Raw genomic sequence first — 27318 nt, forward strand, 5'->3', positions numbered from 1 at the left:
CCTGCTGGGCTGTGAGTAGCGCCGACTGCGCCGTCTCCTGCGACGAGCTGACGATCCCGCCCAGCCGAACCAACTCGGCGCTGACCAGATGTTGGTGTTCCTCCATGCGCTCCTGTGCACTCTTCTGTGCCCGGAGCATCTCCATGATTGCCTCCATGGAACTCTGATGGTCAGGTCTTCTGTCAGGATGGAGGTAGGTGAGTTCCAATTGTTGTAGGCAATCACAGAGACGGAGAAGGTATACTCTTGAACAGGTTCGACTTTAATAGTAAAGAACACAAAGAGTAATACTAGGATACTATGCCCAAGGCAAAGGAACGAGAGAATAGATAATGGAGCTTAGTGGTGGTCCAGAACTGGAACCGGCCGCGTTATCTCCGAACGCCTAGAGTGAAGACCTGACAAATGACAAGCAGAGGAAAGGAATGTTAAATAGCCACCAAATACCAACATTCCACACACACCCCTGTGACAGCCAATCAGAAGCCAACCCCTAAGTGACAGCACTAAATGACAGGGAAAAACAAGTGACAGCAGTCAGGTGACAGATGACCAGAATCGTAACCAGGAACCAGAATCGTAACAGTTCATCAGTGAACGAAAACATGAACGTTGTTATTTTCTACCTTTACGTTTAATTGCGTATTTCTTCATGTTGAGCTGTAGATTGTGGATGAATACACACAGAAAGGTACACCATGCCAATGTTCATGCTTTATTTGTTTTAAACAAGACGATTTAGAAATGGGACCATTGGAAATACATAGCGATATGGAGACGGAACGCATTGGTGAGTTAGAACGATACAGAACAGAACAGAACAGAATGTTATCGTTACGATTAAAAATGGACGAAGTGGACCTTTAAGTTTTATGTGAATGCATGAGCTAGAGAAGTGCTGCATTACATAGCTGATGATGGGCAGGCTGTAAGGAGCAGATGAAAAGAGCAGACTCACAAGCTGCTACAGTGTCCAGAAATTAATACCGATAACACACCCTCTCTACAAATAACGTCACTCTTACAAATATAAATTAATTATGTATCGACGCAAGTAGGAGAATGTCACTTGTGATCACTGAAGCCCTTCAGTGATCAAGCCGACAGCTAATCAGTGGATCCGTGTATTCCTGTGCTGTTCAGTGTTATCATCTGGCCACGGAACACAGCGTGCCTCACTAAAGCGTGGATATCTACGTGGTCTGTTTCCTTTCCCCAAAACTACTTCCACAGTTGTAAACCTCTTAACAGGCGTCTCAAAAAGTGGCCATTTTAGTTTTAGTTTTTGAGGACTGCAAACTTTTTTGCAAACCAAAATACTATACTTTATACTAATAGCACATGCATAAGCCTGGTCTCTTTTGAAAGATAACATTCTGACGTTTCTGATACAATAAAGAAAGATCACTTTTACTGCTAATGAAATAGAGTAACATCGGTCTGAACTTGAGTTGTAGAAAAACTTGTTACTCACGTTTTTCTGTAGTAGTTGCAATATCCAAATATCGTATTTCCCAAAAAAACATTATGAGCTGGAAAACACCCTGGGTCCATAGCCCGTGTTATGTAGTACATGTCCAAATTTAATAAAAATCCGTTCAGAAATGAGTGATTAGGAGCGATTTTCATGAACTGAAAAGAAAAAAGAAAAGCTCTGCAGTAAACCATTTCCTCATTGACTTCAATTCATTCTGCTTTTTTTTCTCTTCCGGTTTTCGCTCGTGACTTTTCACCTTGATCCCTGATTCACACATCCCCAGGAGGGGTATCATTGGAAAGCCACACTCATTAGCTACAACCCTCTCCTAATTTTGGAGATCACCAAATGATTGACGGAGCTAGAGCCCCGGGAGTCGGGGGTGGTAATCTGACTCTGCCGTGTACTTTGGCGCACGCCTCACATATCGGCATGTAACTCGAGAACCGCTGAACGGATTTTGTCTCCTGAAATGGCAATCGACAGGCAACAAATGCACACCGAGCCGCTAGAGGTTGGCAAAGTGGTGCATCGCACCGATGGGCAAATCATCCTCAAGAGGAGCCGGGCCGTTGCAGTTAAGATGTTAAAAGAACTGTACCGGTATGCATGTTTTCCAGTCTTGCAAGCAAAACGTGAATTGCACGGGGGTGCGGCTGGGTAGTGTGTAGAGGTACCTCCGGTGAGTCCCTACGAACACAGATGTCAGTGTTCGTGGGTGGGAAGCCGGTGAGGGTATGAGTCCTGGTCGACTCCTACTGGTTGGTCAGCAGGGACTGTCAGGTGAAAAGAAGCGGCTGGCATGTGGTAGTCTCTACACCCTCCCCAGACCGACAGTTGGGCAGCATGTGGTGGTCTACACCCTCCCCAGACCGACAGTTGGGCAGCATGTGGTGGTCTACACCCTCCCCAGACCGACAGTTGGGCAGCATGTGGTGGTCTACACCCTCCCCAGACCGACAGTAGGGAAGCATGTGGTGGTCTACACCCTCCCCAGACCGACAGTTGGGCAGCATGTGGTGGTCTACACACTCCCCAGACCGACAGTAGGGCAGCACAACCACCAGGAAGGGAAATGGCATAACGACAAACAAGTTGTACGGTCATGTCTCAGTCCATTTCTCCTCCTTCCTCTACCCGCCCCAGAGCACAGATATTAACTTATCTGATAGGTGTAGGTTGCCACACGTAGACCAGTCTGTTGTCTGTAGATCCCTGTGGGGAAGAGAACAGGTTAGGGCTGGGCGATATGGCCTAAATATGATATCACGATATTTTCTGACCTTTCGGCGATACACGATGTCGGCGATACACGACGCATCACGATGTTTTTTTTTTTTTTCCCAAACAATTCATTATGAGGCTTACCAAGACAGTATTTGAGTTTGCAAGCTAACATTAAAGACAAAATAAAATACCCATGCATTTAGCATTTTTATATTATATATTAGATTTAGATTATTGGATTATTAGATTATATATTGCATATATTTAGCAATGAGATATTATATGATTTAGATATGAAATATGATGAATTGAAAATGGGGGACCCTGATGTAAACAAGACGAAAGTCTTTCTCTGGTCTGCATCCTCCAGTCCACTGTTGTTGTATTGAGCTGTACTGTATTGTAGCCATTCTGCAATCTGTTAATAACGTTTTCATTCATTCAGACGGCAAACAGAATCATTTTGATTGACAGTCGAGTCTGCCAATTACATCACACCGCTTGCACCCGCCCTGCTGTTCTTAGCACCAACGGTACTAATAGCGGTAGCTCCCCGCGGCCAACGTTAAGCTTTTAGCTCCGCAGGATGACTAAACGAGGCATAATGATTTTACTGCAACGAATGTTATAATAAAAGCCTTTCCATACATCTGTCTGATTGAAAACAGACCGCAGAATGGGCACAACTGAGTCACGACTAATGCTTGCTATCTATCTAGGTCGACCTCGGACGTTGCTATGTAAATACGCTGATGTTATTGAACGTGTAACTATATAACGTTAATGCCACAAAACGAATGCCTTTGTTATCATAAGTAGTAACTTTGATGCAGTAGTGTGTGTGTGGAGCGGCGCTGTTCAAAAGTTTGAACGTGTGGACCAGAATGACGCGACACAATCCTCTTGGGCAAAACATCACGATATCCACGATACGTTTAAAAAGTGTATCGTTAATGAACTGTACCCGATATTTATATAATATCGTCATATCGCCCAGCCCTAGAACAGGTACGGTATGTTTACAGGAGATGGGGAACCAATTAGAATTGGACTTCTGTCACATCGCCGGCTGCCAAAACGTCCCATCAAAGAAGGCGCAGCGGACAAGACGCTCGTCACCAACGCAAGAGACACTGGTATTGAATCCAGCTGTCAGCGTTGCTTCCGGCTTGGCCGGCCGTCATACTGGCTCGATTGGCAGAGTCAGCAAGAGGTGAGCCGGTGGGTGGGTCCGGGTCGTTGTGGACAGCGACTCCTACAGTTCGGTCGGGGCGCCTGCACAGCGAGGAAAGGATCTGGAGGACCTTCCACACGTTACACGCTCCCAGTGAGAGTCCGCGCTGCCAGGTGAAAAGAAGTGGTGGGCTGGGTACACATGTGTCGGAGGAAGCATGTGATAGTCTCCGCCCTCCCAGACCGACGGTAGGGGGTAGAGTGCGCAACGACCAGGAAGGGGATTGGGAATTGGCATAAAGACTAACATTGGGAGGGGAGAAAAACGGAAAAAAGAAGGAGGAAAAAGATCATTAAAAAAAAGAAAAAAAGAATCAATAAATTAAGTTTTCTCGTGCCACCATGTGGGTGTAACACTGGCAGGTTATCCACCATGTTGTACAGATTCTGTGCTTAAGTAATTTTATTTATAGGCAGTGGTGGAAGAAGTACACAGTTCCTTTACTTAAGTAAAAGTAAAAATTGCCCAGATAAAATAGTACCATATAAAGTATTTGTATTTGATATTGAATGTGCTTAAGTACATAATCTTCATAAATTCTTGCCATGTTTTCTAGCTGATAATTCAGATAAATGTAGTGGAGTAAAAAGTACAATATTTTCTTTTAAATGTAATGGAGTGAAAGTACAAAGTTCCCTAAAATTAAAATACTCAAGAAAAGTACAAGTACCTCAAAAGTATACTTAAGTACAGAACTTGAGTAGAAATACATACACCACTGTCTATAGTAAATGGTAAATGGTAAATGGTGCACTTATATAGCCGACGGCAGAGACACCGACAGCAGAGGTAACCAGGTGCCAACCTGCTCATCGGGAGCAGTTAGGCGTTAAGTGTCTTGCTCAAGGACACTTCGACATGCAGCCTAGGAGGAGACGACCGCTCTACCTCCTGAGCCACTGTCTCCCCTGAAGTCCCCCTATAGGTTGCTCTGTTGGTTGGTTGGGTGGTTGGTTGTTCCACAAAAGTGTCCCCACCCTCTAACAGCCATAGTATTCGCACTAGAAGGCTGACATTTGGCATGGAGGTCAAGTGCTTGTGTGAAGGTGAGCATGTGTATGTGTGTGTGTGTATATGTGTGTGTGAATGCACGCTATTGTGGATTCACGTTTGTTTAAATTTTGTTCAAAGGTTTTCTTATTGTCTCAAGTACGAGACAAAACTTTGATGTACCTGTACGTGTACTGCAGATAGAGTACATCCATATAATATACACATAATTACACACACACACACACACTTACATATATGCTGCGCACATAGTAAGCTGATTGAAGTCTGCAGGACATGTCTCACTGTCCTCGTCACTGTGTACTTACCTCTGGACCAGATGGCTGGGATGGAGCTGTCTTAGCCCTCGCTCTCAACTTTATCATGCATAATGGATGTATAGTAACAGCACATATGTTGCGCCACAAGAGGTTAGACTTTATTCAAGGTACCTGTCAACCTGAACTGCTTAAAATTCACTGTCACTGTTTTATTCTTTTTTTTGACAGCAAAAAAACCTTCAGAAACTTTAACCCCGGACATATGCTTTCTCGAACCAAAATATGTTTGACTAAAACGAATGACCTGTAGCTAACTGTATGAATGTGTTTTTACAACCGAACGGAAGGTTTTAAGAGGTTTTTATTTATAATTTTTTTGCAGCTGGTCGCTAACACAGTGCTGTTCACCAGTGTCAACCTGTCGGGCCTGTTTGTACGTATCCTGACTGAGCGTGCCCAGAGGAAGGCCTTCCTGCAGGCACGCGACTGCATCGAGGAGAAGCTCCGCATGGAGGATGAGAACGAGAAACAGGTACGGGTTCCATAAACACCTGCAGAGCCTACAGAGCCTACAGAAATAGGAGGTGTAGGGATGTGTTCTCTCTCTCTCTCTCTCTCTCTCTCTCTCTCTCTCTCTCTCTCTCTCTCTCTCTCTCTCTCTCTCTCTCTCTCTCTCTGTCTCTCTCTCTCTCTCTCTCTCTCTCTCTCTCTCTCGCTACACTTCTCTCTCTATGCCTCTTGTTCTCTCTCTCTCTGCCTCTTTCTCCATCTCTCTCTCTTAGTCTCTTCTTCCTCTTCTTTCTTTGTCTCACTCTACTTTCTCCTCTCTCTCTCTTTCTCTCTTTTTTGCTCACATCCTGTACAGCACAGTGTTCACCTCTGTTTGATTTCAAGCCTTGTCGTCTCACACTTTAGTTACAGCTACCGACACTTTCATCTGTGATAACTTTGAGACTATATATAACTTTACTTCTCTCTCCTTCACCTCTTTCTATCACACACACACACACACACACACACACACACACACACACACACACACACACACACACACACACACACACACACACACACACACACACACACACACACGCACGCACGTGCACACACACACACACACACACGCACATGTTCATGGCACACATACACACACGTGCACAGGAGCGGCTGCTGATGAGCCTGTTACCCAGGAACGTCGCTATGGAGATGAAGGAGGACTTCCTGAAGCCGCCAGAAAGAATCTTTCACAAAATCTACATCCAGCGCCACGACAACGTCAGGTAGGGAAACTAAATCTACATGTAGCACCATGACAACGTCAGGTAGGGAAACTAAATCTACATGTAGCACCATGACAACGTCAGGTAGGGAAACTACATCTACATGTAGCACCATGACAACGTCAGGTAGGGAAACTAAATCTACATGTAGCGCCATGACAACGTCAGGTAGGGAAACTAAATCTACATGTAGCACCATGACAACGTCAGGTAGGGAAACTAAATCTACATGTAGCACCATAACAACGTCAGGTAGGGAAACTAAATCTACATGTAGCACCATGACAACGTGAGGTAGGGAAACTAAATCTACATGTAGCACCATGACAACGTCAGGTAGGGAAACTAAATCTACATCCAGCACCATGACAACGTCAGGTAGGGAAACTAAATCTACATGTAGCACCATGACAACGTCAGGTAGGGAAACTAAATCTACATGTAGCGCCACGACAACGTCAGGTAGGGAAACTAAATCTACATGTAGCACCATGACAACGTCAGGTAGGGAAACTAAATCTACATGTAGCACCATGACAATGTCAGGTAGGGAAACTAAATCTACATGTAGCACCATGACAACGTCAGGTAGGGAAACTAAATCTACATGTAGCGCCATGACAACGTCAGGTAGGGAAACTAAATCTACATGTAGCACCATGACAACGTCAGGTAGGGAAACTAAATCTACATGTAGCACCATAACAACGTCAGGTAGGGAAACTAAATCTACATGTAGCACCATAACAACGTCAGGTAGGGAAACTAAATCTACATCCAGCACCATGACAACGTGAGGTAGGGAAACTAAATCTACATGTAGCGCCATGACAACGTCAGGTAGGGAAACTAAATATACATGTAGCACCATGACAATGTCAGGTAGGGAAACTAAATCTACATGTAGCACCATGACAACGTCAGGTAGGGAAACTAAATCTACATGTAGCATCATGACAACGTCAGGTAGGGAAACTAAATCTACATCCAGCACCATGACAACGTCAGGTAGGGAAACTAAATCTACATGTAGCACCATGACAACGTCAGGTAAGGAAGCTAAATCTACATGTAGCGCCATGACAACGTCAGGTAGGGAAACTAAATCTACATGTAGCACCATGACAACGTCAGGTAGGGAAACTAAATCTACATGTAGCACCATGACTACGTCAGGTAGGGAAACTAAATCTACATGTAGCACCATGACAACGTCAGGTAGGGAAACTAAATCTACATGTAGCACCATGACAACGTCAGGTAGGGAAACTAAATCTACATGTAGCACCATGACAACGTCAGGTAGGGAAACTAAATCTATATCCAGCACCATGACAACGTCAGGTAGGGAAACTAAATCTACATGTAGCACCATGACAACGTCAGGTAGGGAAACTAAATCTACATGTAGCACCATGACAACGTCAGGTAGGGAAACTAAATCTACATGTAGCACCATGACAACGTCAGGTAGGGAAACTAAATCTACATGTAGCACCATGACAATGTCAGGTAGGGAAACTAAATCTACATCCAGCACCATGACAACGTCAGGTAGGGAAACTAAATCTACCAGCGCCATGACAACGTCAGGTAGAGAAACTAAATCTACATCCAGCACCATGACAACGTCAGGTAGGGAAACTAAATCTACATGTAGCACCATGACAACGTCAGGTAGGGAAACTAAATCTAGGGGGAAGTGGAGGTGTGAAATCTGGCCTGGTCCAGAACAATAGGAGTCACACAATCAGTTTGGAGTGCAGTGGTGGAGGAGTGGTAGAGGCGCAGGAGAGGTTTGAGTTTTGAGCGCTGTATCTGTAGCAAGGTAGGGAAACTAAATCTACATGTAGCACCATGACAACGTCAGGTAGGGAAACTAAATCTACATGTAGCACCATGACAACGTGAGGTAGGGAAACTAAATCAACATGTAGCACCATGACAACGTCAGGTAGGGAAACTAAATCTACATGTAGCACCATGACAATGTCAGGTAGGGAAACTAAATCTACATCCAGCGCCATGACAACGTTAGGTAGGGAAACTAAATCTACATGTAGCACCATGACAACGTCAGGTAGGGAAACTAAATCTACATGTAGCACCATGACAACGTCAGGTAGGGAAACTAAATCTACATCCAGCGCCATGACAACGTCAGGTAGGGAAACTAAATCTACATGTAGCACCATGACAACGTCAGGTAGGGAAACTAAATCTACATGTAGCACCATGACAACGTCAGGTAGGGAAACTAAATCTACATGTAGCACCATGACAACGTCAGGTAGGGAAACTAAATCTACATGTAGCACCATGACAACGTCAGGTAGGGAAACTAAATCTACATGTAGCACCATGACAACGTCAGGTAGGGAAACTAAATCTACATGTAGCACCATGACAACGTCAGGTAGGGAAACTAAATCTATATCCAGCACCATGACAACGTCAGGTAGGGAAACTAAATCTACATGTAGCACCATGACAATGTCAGGTAGGGAAACTAAATCTACATCCAGCACCATGACAACGTCAGGTAGGGAAACTAAATCTACCAGCGCCATGACAACGTCAGGTAGAGAAACTAAATCTACATCCAGCACCATGACAACGTCAGGTAGGGAAACTAAATCTACATGTAGCACCATGACAACGTCAGGTAGGGAAACTAAATCTAGGGGGAAGTGGAGGTGTGAAATCTGGCCTGGTCCAGAACAATAGGAGTCACACAATCAGTTTGGAGTGCAGTGGTGGAGGAGTGGTAGAGGCGCAGGAGAGGTTTGAGTTTTGAGCGCTGTATCTGTAGCAAGGTAGGGAAACTAAATCTACATGTAGCACCATGACAACGTCAGGTAGGGAAACTAAATCTACATGTAGCACCATGACAACGTGAGGTAGGGAAACTAAATCAACATGTAGCACCATGACAACGTCAGGTAGGGAAACTAAATCTACATGTAGCACCATGACAACGTCAGGTAGGGAAACTAAATCTACATCCAGCGCCATGACAACGTTAGGTAGGGAAACTAAATCTACATGTAGCACCATGACAACGTCAGGTAGGGAAACTAAATATACATGTAGCACCATGACAACGTCAGGTAGGGAAACTAAATCTACATCCAGCGCCATGACAACGTCAGGTAGGGAAACTAAATCTACATGTAGCACCATGACAACGTCAGGTAGGGAAACTAAATCTACATGTAGCACCATGACAACGTCAGGTAGGGAAACTAAATCTACATGTAGCACCATGACAACGTCAGGTAGGAAAACTAAATCTACATGTAGCACCATGACAACGTCAGGTAGGGAAACTAAATCTACATGTAGCACCATGACAACGTCAGGTAGGGAAACTAAATCTACATGTAGCACCATGACAACGTCAGGTAGGGAAACTAGATCTACATGTAGCACCATGACAACATCAGGTAGGGAAACTAAATCTACATGTAGCACCATGACAACGTCAGGTAGGGAAACTAAATCTACATCCAGCGCCATGACAACGTCAGGTAGGGAAACTAAATCTACATGTAGCACCATGACAACGTCAGGTAGGGAAACTAGATCTACATGTAGCACCATGACAACGTCAGGTAGTGAAACTAGATCTACATGTAGCACCATGACAACGTAAGGTAGGGAAACTAAATCTACATGTAGCACCATGACAACATCAGGTAGGGAAACTAAATCTACATGTAGCACCATGACAACGTCAGGTAGGGAAACTAGATCTACATGTAGCACCATGACAACGTCAGGTAGGGAAACTAAATCTACATGTAGCACCATGACAACGTCAGGTAGGGAAACTAAATCTACATGTAGCGCCACGACAACGTCAGGTAGGGAAACTAAATCTACATGTAGCACCATGACAACGTCAGGTAGGGAAACTAAATCTACATGTAGCACCATGACAATGTCAGGTAGGGAAACTAAATCTACATGTAGCACCATAACAACGTCAGGTAGGGAAACTAAATCTACATCCAGCACCATGACAACGTGAGGTAGGGAAACTAAATCTACATGTAGCGCCATGACAACGTCAGGTAGGGAAACTAAATATACATGTAGCACCATGACAATGTCAGGTAGGGAAACTAAATCTACATGTAGCACCATGACAACGTCAGGTAGGGAAACTAAATCTACATGTAGCATCATGACAACGTCAGGTAGGGAAACTAAATCTACATCCAGCACCATGACAACGTCAGGTAGGGAAACTAAATCTACATGTAGCACCATGACAACGTCAGGTAAGGAAGCTAAATCTACATGTAGCGCCATGACAACGTCAGGTAGGGAAACTAAATCTACATGTAGCACCATGACAACGTCAGGTAGGGAAACTAAATCTACATGTAGCACCATGACTACGTCAGGTAGGGAAACTAAATCTACATGTAGCACCATGACAACGTCAGGTAGGGAAACTAAATCTACATGTAGCACCATGACAACGTCAGGTAGGGAAACTAAATCTACATGTAGCACCATGACAACGTCAGGTAGGCAAACTAAATCTACATGTAGCACCATGACAATGTGAGGTAGGGAAACTAAATCTACATGTAGCACCATGACAACGTCAGGTAGGGAAACTAAATCTACATGTAGCACCATGACAACGTCAGGTAGGGAAACTAAATCTACATGTAGCACCATGACAACGTCAGGTAGGGAAACTAAATCTACATGTAGCACCATGACAACGTCAGGTAGGGAAACTAAATCTACATGTAGCACCATGACAACGTCAGGTAGGGAAACTAAATCTACATCCAGCGCCATGACAACGTCAGGTAGGGAAACTAAATCTACATGTAGCACCATGACAACGTCAGGTAGGGAAACTAAATCTACATGTAGCACCATGACAACGTCAGGTAGGGAAACTAAATCTACATGTAGCACCATGACAACGTCAGGTAGGGAAACTAAATCTACATGTAGCACCATGACAACGTCGGGTAGGGAAACGAAATCTACATGTAGCACCATGACAACGTCAGGTAGGGAAACTAAATCTACATCCAGCGCCATGACAACGTTAGGTAGGGAAACTAAATCTACATGTAGCACCATGACAACGTCAGGTAGGGAAACTAAATCTACATGTAGCACCATGACAACGTCAGGTAGGGAAACTAAATCTACATCCAGCGCCATGACAACGTCAGGTAGGGAAACTAAATCTACATGTAGCACCATGACAACGTCAGGTAGGGAAACTAAATCTACATGTAGCACCATGACAACGTCAGGTAGGGAAACTAAATCTACATGTAGCACCATGACAACGTCAGGTAGGGAAACTAAATCTACATGTAGCACCATGACAACGTCAGGTAGGGAAACTAAATCTACATGTAGCACCATGACAACGTCAGGTAGGGAAACTAAATCTATATCCAGCACCATGACAACGTCAGGTAGGGAAACTAAATCTACATGTAGCACCATGACAACGTCAGGTAGGGAAACTAAATCTACATGTAGCACCATGACAACGTCAGGTAGGGAAACTAAATCTACATGTAGCACCATGACAACGTCAGGTAGGGAAACTAAATCTACATGTAGCACCATGACAATGTCAGGTAGGGAAACTAAATCTACATCCAGCACCATGACAACGTCAGGTAGGGAAACTAAATCTACCAGCGCCATGACAACGTCAGGTAGAGAAACTAAATCTACATCCAGCACCATGACAACGTCAGGTAGGGAAACTAAATCTACATGTAGCACCATGACAACGTCAGGTAGGGAAACGAAATCTACATGTAGCACCATGACAACGTCAGGTAGGGAAACTAAATCTACATCCAGCGCCATGACAACGTTAGGTAGGGAAACTAAATCTACATGTAGCACCATGACAACGTCAGGTAGGGAAACTAAATCTACATGTAGCACCATGACAACGTCAGGTAGGGAAACTAAATCTACATCCAGCGCCATGACAACGTCAGGTAGGGAAACTAAATCTACATGTAGCACCATGACAACGTCAGGTAGGGAAACTAAATCTACATGTAGCACCATGACAACGTCAGGTAGGGAAACTAAATCTACATGTAGCACCATGACAACGTCAGGTAGGGAAACTAAATCTACATGTAGCACCATGACAACGTCAGGTAGGGAAACTAAATCTACATCCAGCGCCATGACAACGTCAGGTAGGGAAACTAAATCTACATGTAGCACCATGACAACGTCAGGTAGGGAAACTAAATCTACATGTAGCACCATGACAACGTCAGGTAGGGAAACTAAATCTACATGTAGCACCATGACAACGTCAGGTAGGGAAACTAAATCTACATGTAGCACCATGACAACGTCAGGTAGGGAAACTAAATCTACATGTAGCACCATGACAACGTCAGGTAGGGAAACTAAATCTATATCCAGCACCATGACAACGTCAGGTAGGGAAACTAAATCTACATGTAGCACCATGACAACGTCAGGTAGGGAAACTAAATCTACATGTAGCACCATGACAACGTCAGGTAGGGAAACTAAATCTACATGTAGCACCATGACAACGTCAGGTAGGGAAACTAAATCTACATGTAGCACCATGACAATGTCAGGTAGGGAAACTAAATCTACATCCAGCACCATGACAACGTCAGGTAGGGAAACTAAATCTACCAGCGCCATGACAACGTCAGGTAGAGAAACTAAATCTACATCCAGCACCATGACAACGTCAGGTAGGGAACCTAAATCTACATGTAGCACCATGACAACGTCAGGTAGGGAAACTAAATCTAGGGGGAAGTGGATGTGTGAAATCTGGCCTGGTCCAGAACAATAGGAGTCACACAATCAGTTTGGAGTGCAGTGGTGGAGGAGTGGTAGAGGCGCAGGAGAGGTTTGAGTTTTGAGCGCTGTATCTGTAGCAAAGTAGGGAAACTAAATCTACATGTAGCACCATGACAACGTCAGGTAGGGAAACTAAATCTACATGTAGCACCATGACAACGTGAGGTAGGGAAACTAAATCAACATGTAGCACCATGACAACGTCAGGTAGGGAAACTAAATCTACATGTAGCACCATGACAACGTCAGGTAGGGAAACTAAATCTACATCCAGCGCCATGACAACGTTAGGTAGGGAAACTAAATCTACATGTAGCACCATGACAACGTCAGGTAGGGAAACTAAATCTACATGTAGCACCATGACAACGTCAGGTAGGGAAACTAAATCTACATCCAGCGCCATGACAACGTCAGGTAGGGAAACTAAATCTACATGTAGCACCATGACAACGTCAGGTAGGGAAACTAAATCTACATGTAGCACCATGACAACGTCAGGTAGGGAAACTAAATCTACATGTAGCACCATGACAACGTCAGGTAGGGAAACTAAATCTACATGTAGCACCATGACAACGTCAGGTAGGGAAACTAAATCTACATCCAGCGCCATGACAACGTCAGGTAGGGAAACTAAATCTACATGTAGCACCATGACAACGTCAGGTAGGGAAACTAAATCTACATGTAGCACCATGACAACGTCAGGTAGGGAAACTAAATCTACATGTAGCACCATGACAACGTCAGGTAGGGAAACTAAATCTACATGTAGCACCATGACAACGTCAGGTAGGGAAACTAAATCTACATGTAGCACCATGACAACGTCAGGTAGGGAAACTAAATCTATATCCAGCACCATGACAACGTCAGGTAGGGAAACTAAATCTACATGTAGCACCATGACAACGTCAGGTAGGGAAACTAAATCTACATGTAGCACCATGACAACGTCAGGTAGGGAAACTAAATCTACATGTAGCACCATGACAACGTCAGGTAGGGAAACTAAATCTACATGTAGCACCATGACAATGTCAGGTAGGGAAACTAAATCTACATCCAGCACCATGACAACGTCAGGTAGGGAAACTAAATCTACCAGCGCCATGACAACGTCAGGTAGAGAAACTAAATCTACATCCAGCACCATGACAACGTCAGGTAGGGAACCTAAATCTACATGTAGCACCATGACAACGTCAGGTAGGGAAACTAAATCTAGGGGGAAGTGGATGTGTGAAATCTGGCCTGGTCCAGAACAATAGGAGTCACACAATCAGTTTGGAGTGCAGTGGTGGAGGAGTGGTAGAGGCGCAGGAGAGGTTTGAGTTTTGAGCGCTGTATCTGTAGCAAAGTAGGGAAACTAAATCTACATGTAGCACCATGACAACGTCAGGTAGGGAAACTAAATCTACATGTAGCACCATGACAACGTGAGGTAGGGAAACTAAATCAACATGTAGCACCATGACAACGTCAGGTAGGGAAACTAAATCTACATGTAGCACCATGACAACGTCAGGTAGGGAAACTAAATCTACATCCAGCGCCATGACAACGTTAGGTAGGGAAACTAAATCTACATGTAGCACCATGACAACGTCAGGTAGGGAAACTAAATCTACATGTAGCACCATGACAACGTCAGGTAGGGAAACTAAATCTACATCCAGCGCCATGACAACGTCAGGTAGGGAAACTAAATCTACATGTAGCACCATGACAACGTCAGGTAGGGAAACTAAATCTACATGTAGCACCATGACAACGTCAGGTAGGGAAACTAAATCTACCAGCGCCATGACAACGTCAGGTAGAGAAACTAAATCTACATCCAGCACCATGACAACGTCAGGTAGGGAAACTAAATCTACATGTAGCACCATGACAACGTCAGGTAGGGAAACGAAATCTACATGTAGCACCATGACAACGTCAGGTAGGGAAACTAAATCTACATCCAGCGCCATGACAACGTTAGGTAGGGAAACTAAATCTACATGTAGCACCATGACAACGTCAGGTAGGGAAACTAAATCTACATGTAGCACCATGACAACGTCAGGTAGGGAAACTAAATCTACATCCAGCGCCATGACAACGTCAGGTAGGGAAACTAAATCTACATGTAGCACCATGACAACGTCAGGTAGGGAAACTAAATCTACATGTAGCACCATGACAACGTCAGGTAGGGAAACTAAATCTACATGTAGCACCATGACAACGTCAGGTAGGGAAACTAAATCTACATGTAGCACCATGACAACGTCAGGTAGGGAAACTAAATCTACATGTAGCACCATGACAACGTCAGGTAGGGAAACTAAATCTATATCCAGCACCATGACAACGTCAGGTAGGGAAACTAAATCTACATGTAGCACCATGACAACGTCAGGTAGGGAAACTAAATCTACATGTAGCACCATGACAACGTCAGGTAGGGAAACTAAATCTACATGTAGCACCATGACAACGTCAGGTAGGGAAACTAAATCTACATGTAGCACCATGACAATGTCAGGTAGGGAAACTAAATCTACATCCAGCACCATGACAACGTCAGGTAGGGAAACTAAATCTACCAGCGCCATGACAACGTCAGGTAGAGAAACTAAATCTACATCCAGCACCATGACAACGTCAGGTAGGGAACCTAAATCTACATGTAGCACCATGACAACGTCAGGTAGGGAAACTAAATCTAGGGGGAAGTGGAGGTGTGAAATCTGGCCTGGTCCAGAACAATAGGAGTCACACAATCAGTTTGGAGTGCAGTGGTGGAGGAGTGGTAGAGGCGCAGGAGAGGTTTGAGTTTTGAGCGCTGTATCTGTAGCAAAGTAGGGAAACTAAATCTACATGTAGCACCATGACAACGTCAGGTAGGGAAACTAAATCTACATGTAGCACCATGACAACGTGAGGTAGGGAAACTAAATCAACATGTAGCACCATGACAACGTCAGGTAGGGAAACTAAATCTACATGTAGCACCATGACAACGTCAGGTAGGGAAACTAAATCTACATCCAGCGCCATGACAACGTTAGGTAGGGAAACTAAATCTACATGTAGCACCATGACAACGTCAGGTAGGGAAACTAAATCTACATGTAGCACCATGACAACGTCAGGTAGGGAAACTAAATCTACATCCAGCGCCATGACAACGTCAGGTAGGGAAACTAAATCTACATGTAGCACCATGACAACGTCAGGTAGGGAAACTAAATCTACATGTAGCACCATGACAACGTCAGGTAGGGAAACTAAATCTACATGTAGCACCATGACAACGTCAGGTAGGGAAACTAAATCTACATGTAGCACCATGACAACGTCAGGTAGGGAAACTAAATCTACATGTAGCACCATGACAACGTCAGGTAGGGAAACTAAATCTACATGTAGCACCATGACAACGTCAGGTAGGGAAACTAAATCTATATCCAGCACCATGACAACGTCAGGTAGGGAAACTAAATCTACATGTAGCACCATGACAATGTCAGGTAGGGAAACTAAATCTACATCCAGCACCATGACAACGTCAGGTAGGGAAACTAAATCTACCAGCGCCATGACAACGTCAGGTAGAGAAACTAAATCTACATCCAGCACCATGACAACGTCAGGTAGGGAAACTAAATCTACATGTAGCACCATGACAACGTCAGGTAGGGAAACTAAATCTAGGGGGAAGTGGAGGTGTGAAATCTGGCCTGGTCCAGAACAATAGGAGTCACACAATCAGTTTGGAGTGCAGTGGTGGAGGAGTGGTAGAGGCGCAGGAGAGGTTTGAGTTTTGAGCGCTGTATCTGTAGCAAGGTAGGGAAACTAAATCTACATGTAGCACCATGACAACGTCAGGTAGGGAAACTAAATCTACATGTAGCACCATGACAACGTGAGGTAGGGAAACTAAATCAACATGTAGCACCATGACAACGTCAGGTAGGGAAACTAAATCTACATGTAGCACCATGACAACGTCAGGTAGGGAAACTAAATCTACATCCAGCGCCATGACAACGTTAGGTAGGGAAACTAAATCTACATGTAGCACCATGACAACGTCAGGTAGGGAAACTAAATCTACATGTAGCACCATGACAACGTCAGGTAGGGAAACTAAATCTACATCCAGCGCCATGACAACGTCAGGTAGGGAAACTAAATCTACATGTAGCACCATGACAACGTCAGGTAGGGAAACTAAATCTACATGTAGCACCATGACAACGTCAGGTAGGGAAACTAAATCTACATGTAGCACCATGACAACGTCAGGTAGGAAAACTAAATCTACATGTAGCACCATGACAACGTCAGGTAGGGAAACTAAATCTACATGTAGCACCATGACAACGTCAGGTAGGGAAACTAAATCTACATGTAGCACCATGACAACGTCAGGTAGGGAAACTAGATCTACATGTAGCACCATGACAACATCAGGTAGGGAAACTAAATCTACATGTAGCACCATGACAACGTCAGGTAGGGAAACTAAATCTACATCCAGCGCCATGACAACGTCAGGTAGGGAAACTAAATCTACATGTAGCACCATGACAACGTCAGGTAGGGAAACTAGATCTACATGTAGCACCATGACAACGTCAGGTAGTGAAACTAGATCTACATGTAGCACCATGACAACGTAAGGTAGGGAAACTAAATCTACATGTAGCACCATGACAACATCAGGTAGGGAAACTAAATCTACATGTAGCACCATGACAACGTCAGGTAGGGAAACTAGATCTACATGTAGCACCATGACAACGTCAGGTAGGGAAACTAAATCTACATGTAGCACCATGACAACGTCAGGTAGGGAAACTAAATCTACATGTAGCACCATGACAACGTCAGGTAGGGAAACTAAATCTACATGTAGCACCATGACAACGTCAGGTAGGGAAACTAAATCTACATGTAGCACCATGACAACGTCAGGTAGGGAAACTAAATCTACATGTAGCACCATGACAACGTCAGGTAGGGAAACTAAATCTACATGTAGCACCATGACAACGTCAGGTAGGGAAACTAAATCTACATGTAGCACCATGACAACGTCAGGTAGGGAAACTAAATCTACATGTAGCACCATGACAACGTCAGGTAGGGAAACTAAATCTACATCCAGAGCCATGACAACATCAGGTAGGGAAACTAAATCTACATCCAGCGCCATGACAACGTCAGGTAGGGAAACTAAATCTACATGTAGCACCATGACAACGTCAGGTAGGGAAACTAAATCTACATGTAGCACCATGACAACGTCAGGTAGGGAAACTAAATCTACATGTAGCACCATGACAACGTCAGGTAGAGAAACTAAATCTACATGTAGCACCATGACAACGTCAGTTAGGGAAACTAAATCTACATGTAGCACCATGACAACGTCAGGTAGGGAAAATAAATCTACATGTAGCACCATGACAACGTCAGGTAGGGAAACTAAATCTACATGTAGCACCATGACAACGTCAGGTAGGGAAACTAAATCTACATGTAGCACCATGACAACGTCAGGTAGGGAAACTAAATCTACATGTAGCACCATGACAACGTCAGGTAGGGAAACTAAATCTACATGTAGCACCATGACAACGTCAGGTAGGGAAACTAAATCTACATGTAGCACCATGACAACGTCAGGTAGGGAAACTAAATCTACATGTAGCCATGACAATGTCAGGTAAGAAAACTAAATCTACATGTAGCACCATGACAACGTCAGGTAGGGAAACTAAATCTACATCCAGCGCCATGACAACGTCAGGTAGGGAAACTAAATCTACATGTAGCACCATGACAACGTCAGGTAGGGAAACTAAATCTACATCCAGCGCCATGCCAGCGCCTGATGATGTCAGGTAGGGAAACTCTGCAATCCAATAACCACAATGTAGCCTACTCATCTCTAAGGATTAGTATGGTAAACTCTCCTTTCGTCGTGAATTAATGTGAGCAGCAATAGGCGGATGGAGATATTTTATCCTTGTGGTGATTTCCAGCTGAAATACAGTAGAGGCATAAAGGCTGTCTGTGTGTGTTATACTGCATTGCATGCTTGCTTAAAAACGAACAGCGTAACTTGACCAAACATGCCCTTTGGATGCTAAGTCTGCAGGCTGCACAGTAGAGTGTGACTTGACCTAGTGAGACTTGAAACGCCCCAGGCTACCAACAAACGGAAACATAGAGTCATAAAAGCAAAGTGTCTATTGGTCCCCACTGATTTATTTTAGATTTGATTATTTATCATCAACCTACAGATCTTCCGATCCAAGGTCACTGACATGACATCATCTTGCACGTCTCAACTATTCAGCTGCTTGCGGAGGCAGTACAGTATGCTGTAGTGCTAACCAGCTATGTTCTTGCTCTGAGCGATGATATGCTGTAAATTAAGAAGCAATACAGCAATGACATGAGTTGCAGTAAATATACCCAACATCCACTAATGTCAAGGTTAATATACAGCCGTGTTTTTGCTGGCCTAAGGGTTGTAGCCATCGGTGAGTATATGCCAACTTCTGTGCCGTCACCTCTCGGCGGTTCCCAGGGGAAGCAAGGCCTGGGGAGTTTTGGTTCTTACTGGCTAGGGTGGATTAAGCAAGGAGCAGCAGGAGATTCCTCTGGTGCTTACTCAACGCCCTGCCATGGTTGCCAAACCCCCAACTGTCTGGATTCATCTGATCAGTGTGTTCTCCCCTTAGATATTTCATGTAGATTACAAACGAATAGCCATCATGATCCCTCGCTAACTTGTACAGCTGACCAAAAGTTTTAAAACAACATCTTAGTGGAAAAGGTTTATTATTGGTGATAGTTGTCAGCGTTATTGAGTCAAGTAGCCTACCATTGTTTGCTTGGCCTCTCTCTCAACAGTTAAAATAATGTTAGGCTTTGTCAGATGGCATTAACTAAAATAATGTTAGGCTTAGTCAGGCATTAGCTAAAATAATGTTAGGCTTTGTCAGGTGGCACTAGCTAAAATAATGTTAGGCTTTGTCAGATTGATTGATTGATTGATTGATTGATTGAAAACAGATTGCACAATGGGTACTGTTACAAAGGGTCAGATTAAACCGAATATATGTATTTATTGATTGATATATATTGCATAATATTTGTATATCGTTTGATATCCCTTGTGTATTCTTTGTACATATACACAGAATATCCCTTTAACCTAGTAGCCTACAGACCATAATATTTCGTTCTCTTATTGGATAGCGTTCCACCAGCGCCAGTGTCTTACCCCCAGAGTCGAGTTCAAAGCTACCGTCAGGACATGTCTGTACATGCCCGGTTCTGCCCAGGACTACGAGACAGAAATGAGGCTGGTACTAGTTTGTTCCCCCAACATATAAATATGGCGCAGGTGAATACAGAAGTAGTTCAGTCCGCAGTCCGTTCAGTTCGAGTTCGAGTTACCCAAGTGAAGCCTCACCCACTATGCAACGTGCGGTGAAGTGGGCCCGTATTGCCCCAAAATAGAGTCTTGTTTTATCCTAATACGTTTGTTCAACGTATCGTTCGCTCCTTACTAGTAAGCCTTCATCACGAGTCAAAGACCAAGTGAAGTGAGCAATTGTGTGTCTAAATAGAGCACTTATAGCCGCGTGCGAATAGGATAGTAAAGTATCAGCGCTTGGTTGAATAACGTCCAGTTCAACTTAGTTAATGTGAACCACCGCGCACCGGAGGATCTACACCGGTGAATGCAGACCCCCTTTCCGACTGGATTATTATTATTGCTTTGGACCAGGCTGTTAGAGCGGAGAAGAATCGTCTACACCCACTGCTGTGGGACCTGCCCGTGAGGAGCATCATTCGAGCCCGTCTCTATTGGAGAGGCTGACCGGCTTCCACCTGTGCTGCACGCATACTGGGATTACAGTCGCTGCCTTTCGTCTGCTGAGCAGGGAGTAATATACCGCCTCCGGGAGCCTATTGAGTCCCCGCTGACCCAGACTTTGCATTAGAGCATTGCCTCCCCCTGCTGGCTTACAACCGGTGGAACCCCCCTACCAGTATCCCCTAGATATAATTCCTAATATTCAAGTTGTATTATTATTTCATGCGTAACCAGAGAATGGACATTCATTATTGATTTGCCTACGCACATTCCTTTGCCTTACAAGTGCATTCAAGTAAAGTATATTATGTATTCTTGCTGCTAATAAATACTTAAAGACAATTTGTGTAGAACCGATTCATTGTGGGGAAGTGTTCTCATCATATACTAGTGTACGGTATGGCCAGTATAACGTACATAAGACGGTAGTGGTTTAATGATACCATACTTGATTAATACAGTCAGGGAATTGTACCCCTCAGTTACAGGTACAGTACAGTACAGCTCAATACACACAATTGTTAAGGGGATGCAGACCAGAGTAAGACTTTCGTCTTGTTTACATCAGGGTCCCCCATTTTCAATTCATAATGACATTTATGACAATACACAATTTACAGATATACAAATCTAATCTAAACTAATCATGACATGTATGACATACATGACATACATATATGCAGTACTGTTACATTTGTGACATACAAGATATGCAAATATACAGTACTGTTAAACAGAGATCCTAACAGTAAATATATACATACGAGGGGGAGGGAACTGTACATTAGGGGGGGGTGGGTGGGTGGAAGTGGGGTTCAGACATTTACAGGGGCCAGTTTCGAATTGCAGCCTCCCGTAGGTGCTCTTTGGGAGCGGTTTTGAAGGTGGGTAGGGATTCAAATTTTTTATGACTGTGGGTAGGGCGTTCCACATCGATGTGGCATAATTGCAAAACGTGTTTAGACCCTTGTTTGTGCCGAATCTGGGTTGAACATGATTTGTGGAACTCCCTCTGGTGTTGTGGTCGTGGTTCACTGACCTTTGGGAAGTATTTCGACATGTACATGGGTACCTTCGTGGTGTAGTAGACCAGGCCCATTGCAAGTTGCTGTACTCTGTTGTCTACTCTAAGCCATCCTTGGTTGTCAAAATGGGCAGGAGTGAGGTGGGTTTTAGGAGTAAGGTCAAGCAGTAGTCTGACCAGTTTGTTTTGTAATGTTTGTAATTTTGTTTTTAGTGCCGTTGAGGTGCTTTGGTAGCATGAGGTGCAAGCATAGTCGTAGTACCCTTGAATGAGTGCTACTGCTAGAGTCTTCAGGGTATTCTTGTTTACCAGAGAGGGTATCCGGTACATGAATCTTGTTCTTTGGTTGAGTTTTTTTTTATTACATTGGATGCCATTTTGTCACAGGAAAGATTTGCCTCTAGGATGGAACCCAGGTATGTAATTTCATCTTTCCTTGTGATAATATTGTCACCCACTGTAACAGAGTGGTTGGTTTTGCTGAGTTTGTTATTTGATCCGAAGAGTGGAAATGGACTCTGTTTTACCCAGGTGTAATGATCGTTTGTTATCAGCGAGCCAGGTGCAGATTCTGCCAAGTTCTGAGCTGAGGGTTTTTTCAACCTGTAACTTGTTCTTGTCAGAGACCAGCAGGGTTGAGTCGTCCGTGAACAGGAACAAGTTGCAGTCACAAGCTGACGACATGTCATTTGCATAAATTAGGAACAGGAACGGTCCTAGTATGCTTCCTTGTGGAACACCACAGCTCACTGGGAGGGGGGGGGGGGGGGGGGGGTAGAGTACCGTTTACCTCTACCATCTGTTCTCAAGTCAAGTCAAGTCAAGAGTTTTTTTTTTTTTTAAACTTTGACCAGTCAGCTGGTTCTTTTAGCGTTTATCGCTTTTTCATCGCATTCATACTTGGTCAAGTTCGACCGACAGAAGCAGGCTGAAAGGGTTCAGATGGGGGGGAAGACACTCTGGGAAAGGCACGGCTGCCATCCGGGATTCGAACGCGCTCAGCCCCAGATCCGTGACGAGCACGGTTGTCCACGGCGCTGAAATAGCACTCGCGGTACGTGGTGAGCTACTGGAGCTCCCCCAAGTCAAGAGTTTTAATTGTCACGGCATACAGGTATACAATGAAATGCGGCTGGTCTTGCCCGCGACGATGTGCAATACAGTGGTACAACATATAATAGAATCCAATAAAAATACAGTGGTACAACATATAATAGAATCCAATAAAAACAACAGTGCAATAAACAGGTAACATGGTGTGCCATCTCGGTATCTGTACATAGTATTTACAGAGCATATAGGACATGCTAGGTAGCTTTAGTAGTGCAATACACTGTTCCTGTTGTTGTACTAATTTAATGTGGCCTTTCCTCTGGCCATAAGTGTGCGTGTGTGCGGCATGAGTGTTAAAGTGGCTGCTAGTGTGTGAGCGTGCTCAGCGTGCGTGTCGTGTATGTGCTTGTGTGTGCTTGTGTGTGGATAGTTCAGTTTCTGTGTCTCTCAATGTTCATTGTTCAAGGCTCTGATGGCCTGGGGGAAGAAGCTTAGCCTCAGCCTCTCCGTCCTAGTAGCTGGGGTTCGCAGGCGTCTGCCTGACCTCAGCAGCTGGAACAGGCTGTTATTGGGGTGGTGGGGGTCTTTCATTATCCTGCAGGCTCTGGATTTGCACCTCTTGTTGTATAGAGCCTGCAGGGGAGGTAGCGCAATACCCGTGGTACGCTCGGCTGAGCGCACCACTCTCTGTAGGGCCTTCTTGTCCTGTGCCGTGCTGTTCCCATACCAGGCAGTGATGTTTCCGGTCAAGATGCTCTCTACAGCTCCTGAGTAGAAGGACTGGAGTATCTTCCCCGATACTCTGAACTTCCTTAACTGTCTCAGGTGGTAGAGGCGCTGCTTCGCTTTCTTTACTACTGTGTCTATGTGTGTTGACCATGTCAGATCCTCTGAGATGTGGACCCCCAGGTACTTGAAGCTGCTCACCCTGTCCACGGTAGCCCCGTTAATCATCAGTGGTGTGTGTGTCTCCTGCTGTCCTCTCCTATAATCCACGATCAGCTCCTTGGTTTTACCAATGTTCAGGAGCAGGCTGTTGTCCTGGCACCAACGTTCCAGTACCTCAACCTCCTCTCGGTAGGCCTTCTCGTCGTTGTCCGAGATCAGCCCCACCACCACCGTGTCGTCTGCGAACTTCACTATGGAGTTGGAGCTGAACTTGGCCACACAATCGTGTGTGTAGAGTGAGTACAGCAGGGGGCTTAGAACACAGCCCTGGGGGGACCCGATGCTCAGGGTGATGGTGTTGGAGGTCTGACCCCCCACCCTGACCGCCTGGGGTCTTTCACTCAGAAAGCTCAGCCCTAGCTCGATCAGCTTGTCCACCAGTCTGGTGGGGACTATGGTGTTGAACGCTGAGCTGTAGTCAATGAACAACAGTCTCACATAGCCCCCCTTCTGACGGTCAAGGTGGGAGAGAGTGCTGTGCAGTACCTGGGAGACAGCGTCGTCAGTGGACCTGTTTGTCCTGTATGCAAATTGCATAGGGTCCATATCACTGGGGAGAGAGGCACAAATGTGGTCCTTGACCAGCCTCTCGAAACATTTCATGACCACAGAGGTGAGTGCCACCGGTCTGTAGTCATTTGGACATGTTGGGGAGGGTTTCTTCGGTACAGGGATGATGGTAGACATCTTGAAGCAGGCAGGGACTACTGACTCCGCCAGGGATTGATTAAATATGGCGGTGAACACCGGGGCAAGCTGGTTTGCACAGGACTTAAGTATGCGTCCTGTTATACCATCTGGGCCCGCAGCCTTCCTGGTGTTCACCTGCATAAATGCTCTTCTCACACTGTGTTCCGACAACGAGAGAGCGCCCCCGCCCCCCCGCGGTTGCCCCCCCCCCCTCCACAACAGCCGGTGCGCCAGTGACGTCACTAGCCAGAGGGCTAGCGGCGACACTGTCTACACCGAACCGAGCGTAGAAGGAGTTGAGTTTGTCCGCGAGAGAGGCGTCGTCGCTCCCCATTGAGGGGGCGCTGACTTTGTAGTCAGTTATTGTCTTCAGTCCCCTCCACAAGCCTCTTGTGTCGTTTTGTGCCATTTGTGTCTCCAGTTTCTCAGCATATGTCCTCTTAGCAAGTTTAACAGCCTTGCGCAGAGTGTAGACTGAAGCCTTGTACTCTTCCATATTTCCTGACTCTCTGCCCAGGTTATAAGCCGTGGTGCGTGAGTTCAGGGCTGCTCTTATAGTGCTGTCCACCCAAGGTTTCTGGTTTGGGAAAACCCGCGCCTTCTTTGTGAGGACAATACCGTCTGCCACTGTTGTTATGTAACTCACAACGGTATCAGCGTACTCGCTGACGTCACTGGCGCTTCCTTTAAACATGTCCCAGTCTGTGTCCTCAAACGCATCACGGAGCGCGGCCTCTGATTCGTCAGACCACTTTTTTGTCTCACGTGACACGACGACGTCACGCGATCTTTGTTTGTATGCAGGGATTAAAAAAATGGAGTCGTGATCGCTCGCGCTTGCAGCACCCATCAGTGGCGGAGCCGCTACAGCCTTGTAGCCGGCTCTGAACGGGGTGTAACAGTGGTCGAGTGTGTTTCCCCCTCTTGTGGAGCAGGCGATGTGCTGAAAAAAGGTCGGCATCACTTTTTTCAGATTTGCCTGGTTGAAGTCACCAGTCACTATCGTCGCGGCTTCCGGATGCTTGATCTGTTGTTTGTTGAGGTGGTCGTGTAATTCCACCAGCGCTTTGCCAGTATTTGCCTGTGGGTGGATATAAGACGGATATAATGACCGCGGTAAACTCACGGGGTAGGTGGTACGGGCGGCACAGGATTTGGAGATGTTCCATATCTGGGGAGCATGAACTTGAGAGGACATGTACTTCCTTGGGATTAACCCAGAGATTGTTCGTGAGGATGCAGACCCCACCTCCGATGCTCTTCCCAGAGGCTGCCGTGCGATCTGCTCTCAGGACGGTGAAATTGTCCGATGGAGAGACGCTGTTGTCCGGCGTCGCTGGCTTGAGCCATGTCTCCGTGAAACACATGATGTTAACGTCTCTCATCTCCCGTTGGAATCGGACCCTCGCTCTCAAGTCGTCCATCCTTCCCTCAACGAACGTGCATTTGCCAGAAAGATGGATGGAATTGCTGGACGGTAAGCAGATCTTTTTAATCTAAGTCTGATACCTCCTCGTCTTCCTCTATGCCTCTTTCTGCCGTTTCCTTTGTTGCCGTTCTCCCGCTTGATTTCTGTTAGCCATTCTGGGCATAAAGTGTCTCCCAACTCCTCTTTGAGTCCGGAGTTTAGGTCCATAAGTGTCTGGCGGTCGTATGACATACCCGCCAGTGATGTTTTAATAAAAAAAGTAGAAAAAACAAACATAATAGCTAAAAATTTGCACAATCGTCGCGGAGCTAAACCAAAGGCGACTGACCGGGGTCACGCCATCGAGGTAGGATTGCAAACAGGTCAAAACCAATTGCTTTTAGCTTGTCAATCGGAATGGGGTGATTGACAGTGTCGAAGGCCTTTTGTAGGTCCAGCATGACCATGCCGCAGTATTTGCCCGCGTCCACCCCTTGATTGATGTGATCGTTCAAATAGAGAAGGCATGTGTCAGTGGAGTGGGATGTTCTGAAGCCAGATTGGAATTCGTAGATTAGATTTTTTCCCGCAAAATGGCATTAGCTAAAATAATTTTAGGCTTAGTCAGATGGCATTAGCTAAAATAATGTTAGGCTTAGTCAGATGGCATTAGCTAAAATAATGTTAGGCTTAGTCAGATGGCATTAGCTAAAATAATGTTAGACTTTGTCAGATGGCATTAGCTAAAATAATGTTACTGTATGCTTTGTCAGATGGCATTAGCTAAAATAATGTTAGGCTTAGTCAGATGGCATTAGCTAAAATAATGTTGAGCTTAGTCAGATGTCATTAAGCACATCAAAGGGGTGCTGTCACAGTTTGGATTCCTACGAGGGGTTCTAGTAAAGACTTTGTGAACATCTGAATCCTTCCTCTCCT

General features: G+C 45.0%; 1 protein-coding gene across 1 annotated transcript in view; it reads left to right on the top strand.

The window, feature by feature from the left end:
• The window catches only part of LOC311239365 (adenylate cyclase type 1-like), a gene marked incomplete at both ends in the record, with an annotated part of 247961 nt that overhangs the window by 26183 nt on the left and 194460 nt on the right, over positions 1 to 27318 (top strand). Inside the window, 2 exon segments of the mRNA XM_084327672.1 lie at positions 5592 to 5741; positions 6371 to 6489. Of these exon segments, the coding sequence (XP_084183798.1) occupies positions 5592 to 5741; positions 6371 to 6489 (269 nt within the window).

This window comes from Notolepis coatsorum (assembly GCF_963971535.1).
Source record: "Notolepis coatsorum genome assembly, chromosome: 13".
NCBI lineage: Eukaryota > Metazoa > Chordata > Actinopteri > Aulopiformes > Paralepididae > Notolepis > Notolepis coatsorum.